The sequence below is a fragment of the Habropoda laboriosa genome, unplaced genomic scaffold, assembly GCF_001263275.1.
Source record: "Habropoda laboriosa isolate 0110345459 unplaced genomic scaffold, ASM126327v1 scaffold89, whole genome shotgun sequence".
Lineage (NCBI taxonomy): Eukaryota > Metazoa > Arthropoda > Insecta > Hymenoptera > Apidae > Habropoda > Habropoda laboriosa.
The window spans coordinates 1,773,841-1,779,345 of record NW_017100263.1 but is presented as its reverse complement, the minus strand read 5'-3'; the positions used below and the strand labels follow the sequence as shown (position 1 = coordinate 1,779,345).

The following is a 5,505-nucleotide window of genomic DNA, read 5'->3' as shown; positions in this document are numbered from 1 at the left end:
ACATACGTTTATATAACAATTTTTTCTTTTACTTATATAGAACGTACTGACGAAATTATGTGTGTATGTGTATTTGTGTTTTTGTGAGGTGTATATTTATTGCGCTATCTATTATAGAAATCTCAATATTTGTCGTATTAAATAATAAAATAATCCTTAAATAACCATCAAGTGAGCACCACATGAAAAAGTGAATTAAAATATCACATAAGAATGTGTACAAAGGAAAAGGTGAATTATGGACCAAAAGTCAATCGACTCGATCTGAAGTGTTAACAAAATAAAAGTTATGGCAAACTAACCTGAGGCGACAGAATATTCACACTGCGGCTTACACTTTTTTAATATTCCTCTAGTAAGGAAATCAAATGATACGACCGATATGTTATAGTAAAGCATATAGAAATCAAGATCACACGGTTAATATATACACCTGATAAAATGGAGAAAACACTTTTGTTAAAAAAGAGAGAAAAAAAAACAACTAAACGTAAAGATTTAATTGAAAGAGAACCCTCTTTCGAGCTGCAGTGTGAAACGCCACCTTTCCGCAATCGCGTCTCTCCAAGAGAACACTGGTGCAGAGGCTGAGAAACAGCGCGTGGAAACGGTCTACCGTAAAATAAAAGGACAACCCAAGATCGTATAGAAGTTCATTCTACTTAAACTTATCAGCTGAAAGATCTACACCTTCCAGAGCTGATTTCACAATTCACATCACGATGAGCAACGTAACATTGCTTATATATGATTTTACAACAATAAAATTTCTGTATCAGCATCAGCAGCTTACGAGTTTTCTACGCGAAAGCTTTCGTGCTCATACAGCCATTAACAACACGATACCATCATCCTTTTCAGTAACTACAATTTCAATACCAGGTACTCAGATGAAAACGCAACAACAAATACCCATAAAAGGAGTAATCCGAAGGACCAAATCCTTATTACGCCCTCTGGGCGAGTAATAAAATTGATTTCACAGTAAAAAAAAAAAAAAATAGATTTCGTTGCTCACCTGGCATTTCAGACTCCTTTCGGAAGAAGTTACGTCGTTGCGCTGATATCGCGCGAGCACAGACCACATGTAAAAGTGAATAACATTTATTCAATGTTTTTACTGGAAGTAAAATCGAAGACGAACGACCGACCGTTTCCACTGCACCTGGTAAACCCTCTCAGGCACTGACGTGACGTGTTTTGCAATGATATAAGAAAAAAAAAAAACAAAGATTTTGCTAACTTCGTGGGAGAGGATGCGTCAAGTGCAGCCGCGGCCGATCAACGAAGTGTGCCCACGCGAGCTAATATGTTTTACGCGTGCTTTTTTCCTCTTCTCAGTCAGGTCCGGACCCTAATAAAATTTAGGGGCGGGCCCAGAGCACGAAGTGCAGTGGCGGAGTGGGCCCGTCCATGGGAGGTGATCATCTGAAGCGTGGGTGCATCATTGGGGCCAACATTGGTGCACCAGGAAAACCCATTGGAGCTGCAAATGCCGGATGCATTGCGCCCGGTGGCAACGCTCCTATCATTCCTGCAAAGGATAACATAATGTGAATTCAACATATTCCAAATAATCTTTCTCTCCCATTTGTTCTTTAAATTTCTTAGATAACATTTTCTTAACAATTTGTAAATAATCTTCTTATGTACTTACGTCACGAGAGTACTCATTAAACATAGAAAGAAAGAAAACTATGTGTGCGCCTCTCTGTCTTCTTTTTCGCGATCAATACAAATTTCGTGCTTTTCTTTTTGGAGACCGCGTATCGTTCAGTAGAAAGGTATATCTTGTAAGATAGTTACGGAACTTTGAAAGAAGCGTTTAAATTTCATTTTCAATCGACCCATCAATCTATTAATACGAAATTTCTTTCAATGTATTCCGAACTGATCCAGAAAATTCTTATTCTTCTGAACCTGGGAAATTGTCTGACAGCCGATCGATAGTATTTCCTCACATAAGATTCACAAAAATGTTTCTTTTCGTAATAAGTCAAAAAATAATGTAATAATCTCTAATGCTTATTTATAATTTACCGTTTATCTTAAATAATCTCTTCAAATTGTTATATAAGTCATTAAAAATGAATAAAAGGAAACTTCTCAAATCAACTGAGCGCACTTAATATATACTTTTATATACTACTTTACAAAATGACAAAATGAAACAGATTCGAGTTTTCTGGGACTACACGATACACCCGTAATGGTTTATTATTGACAGCTCTACCTAGCGTCTTACCAATGCGAATTGCCAAACTATATGAGGAATTGAGCTCAGCATGCAGTGTGCCGCGATGCAATACAAGTCACAACAAACTCACAAAGGTGATACCACGCAAAACTTCACACCATACAAGAGACTCATTTGATGTCTTCACTTTTTATAATATGAGCGAATCGCTCGGCTGTCAGCCGATCTTCCACGACACTGCTCCAAAAACACTTTCACAAATAAATATAAATCTAATAATAAAATAAACATCAGAAATTCATATCGTATTTTATTCTATGTTTCTTATGACTTATTAGATTCAAGAAATCTGAATAATAGTGGAAGCAAAAAATTTGATCACTATTACCAACTATTTCTATATTATTCTCAATTCAAATCTCCATCTGAGAAATGTTACTTTTTTTTCTTGAAATATGGCTCTAATAGACAACATTTACTGATATTGCACAGTATATCTCAGAAATAATTTTAATCAGTAGTTATCCCCCCCCATTCTTCAATGTTAAATTAGACGCTTCTATCATTAAATGTATAAGAAACAGCTGCAAGTATATATATATATATAGGTGTTATAGTTACATATATTCAGTAACGTGAAATCGTTTACTTACTGTGAATTGACTTGACATATGTAAAATCGTTTGTGTGACACAAAAGCTAGGCTATGGTGTGAGGGAGATACATTACGTTTGTTCTTATTGCAAGTTTCTTTTTTATCATAATACACACCACAATAAGAAGAACAATGCCAATAACGGGTGATCCCTTCCCTCTTCCTTTCTTTAAACATAGTTTTTAAAATACATATTCGTATTAAAAAAAAAATGTTTTTACGAAGACTAAAAAGTATATTCATATTAATACCAACAATATTAGGAACAATGCACGATTAAGTATATTTAATTTTTATTGATCAGAAGCTATGATAATGAAAATTTGCAACTTTTTAAGGAGTATAAAGAAGGAAGGGACAGTTATCATAGAAACTATGCACCAGATTTTTGAGGGGGAATTTTTCCTTTTTTACTTAGAATGACAACTTCGAACGACTGTCAGTAGCGTGCCCAAAAAGCAGTTTCTTCACTACTGTATCGCAACACCAGGATATCAAGCTATATAAGTAATATGAAGAGGTAGGATGGTAACTCGGTTGGCGAGGTAATGGCAAGTGAGTCGTAAGAAAAATATGGTTAAGTCGAGATAGTAAATAAAGAAGCTAATGGAACGGAAACGAGAAAAAATCAAATATACGTTGAACCAGCCGAGCGGCCGAAAATTGAATTAATTTCGCAGTAAAGTTTTTATCGATTGAGAAAAAAACGTATGTATATAAGTATCGTATAAGGTGAGGTACATAAAGTGGGACAATTGAATACTTTTCATAATATTGGCAATGTCAAAAGAAAACCTACTTTTCGGCCTAATTTGCTTTTTGTACATAAAAATGTCAAAAAGATTTCATGAATACCACTTATTTTTTAAATTGAACTGTATATTTTGTAATATACAAACATGGTTCACAATTGGACGAACTAAGTACCAATAACCACTCAAGATCGGTCGAAGTTGCAGGCAAAGGAAAAGTACTGTGCAGAGATGAGAAGTTGCCTAGTGGAAGGAATGGCGGGTCTGATTGGTTATAGTGTACCAGGCCCACTTTCTCTTGCAGAATCATGAAGATAGGGCATGTGTATTTTTGTTATTGGCCGAAACTGTCACATCTGCAGATTGTATCAAAAATTAATCTCATACTTTAATTGAGTACCATTTTAGTATGACACAACGGTGTCAGTTGGTATTTGACAGTTGTGGGGTAGACACATGGGAGATTTAATCTGGAATGCTACACAGTTCAAGAATGTGCGTTTATCGTAGAAATTTATATTGCAAATCAGAGTACGCTCATATTGTGTATAAGAAAATTCGATAAAAATCGCATGCCTGATCACGAAATAATTTAACATTTGACCAAGAATTTCCAAGAGTTTGACCCTGTGGCAGCTAGACCACATTTTTGCCATCCTCGAACCAGATGCTCGGCGGAAAATATTCGAAGCATGCGTGACAGTGTTGAACAAGAATCGAACACCTCTGTTGTAAAAAAGTGGACGAGTTAGATCTAGAACATGTGTTTCCAACAGTACGACATATGATACGATACAACTTCTACGAAAAAAAAAAGTTTCCAAGCCATTTGAACTCCAACAGTGGTAGCACCCCTACCCTGACAGTCCCCAATTTCTTTCTTTGGAATTTCTTAAAGAGCAAAGTCTACGCTAATAAACCAACAAGAATTCGACAACTTAAAGAGAATATTCGCCAAAAAATTAACATTACCGTAGACACCTTTAGAAATGACATGCAAAATCCACCCCAAAGAGCTCGATTTTATGTTACGAATAGAAGCGGTCATCTGGCCATCTATCGTTTTCCATGTTTAACCTCTGTGATTAATATACATAAAAAAATTGACACTTTCATTACGGGGAGGTTGCACAGTCTGACAATGTTTAGGAAAACTGCGACATTACATTCCGACAATGCTATACCAGTAGTAGCTTTATGAAAAACATCTTTATCTGTCCTCGCGGTGTATACATCGTGTAACGCTGATGCCGGCGACATGTAAAACTTGGAAGCTGATATCTCGATAATAATTTACGCAAAAACCGAACAACTCAAGCTGCTCGGTTCTTTCGAGTACTCGGATTGGATCGGCTATTCGAACCGAGTTAAACTCTGCTCGCTTTCGTAGAGAGTACTCGTACAGCTCTAAAGCGATCAGACGAGCTTCAATGTAATAACGTATACGGATACGGAGATCCTACTATAGTACTCCCTCTTAAAATGAATGGCCGGTTAATCAGAAAATATGTGCCAAATATTATTTATTTCATTTACGTATGAAATATAGAATGTTATTATATATTATATGTTCATGTGAGCTGACTGCGATCCAAATACAGTTAAAAAGTTGTATGATCATTACAGAATATTAAATTTTTGATAGAATCTTAAAAAGTGATAAAAAAGATTGGATTGCAATATTCAACTACAAGAACAGAACACTTCGGTTCAATTCTTTACACTTTCAGCTTTTGTCTTTTATTTTATTTCAAAATTAAGTCCGAACGTAGTACGAAATGTGTCAATTGTTTCCCTATTGGAACTCCTACCGAAAATGTGGCCGGTTAAAGCGGAAACTGATTAAAGCGTGACCGAATAAGAAGACTACTATACTATGTCAGCGTGTGCCGCCAAGAATT

At 35.8% G+C, this 5,505-nt stretch overlaps 1 protein-coding gene across 2 annotated transcripts in view; it reads right to left on the bottom strand.

The window, feature by feature from the left end:
• Positions 1-5,505, bottom strand: part of LOC108573053 (BUB3-interacting and GLEBS motif-containing protein ZNF207) — an 11,851-nt gene continuing 6,346 nt past the window's right edge. Inside the window, exon 6 of one of the 2 annotated variants that reach the window (XM_017935411.1) lies at positions 1-1,534. In XM_017935411.1, the coding sequence (XP_017790900.1) occupies positions 1,425-1,534 (110 nt within the window). In that variant the 3' untranslated portion in view covers positions 1-1,424. The remainder of the gene's footprint in view (positions 1,535-5,505) is intronic. The other variant, XM_017935413.1, reaches the window with a different exon arrangement.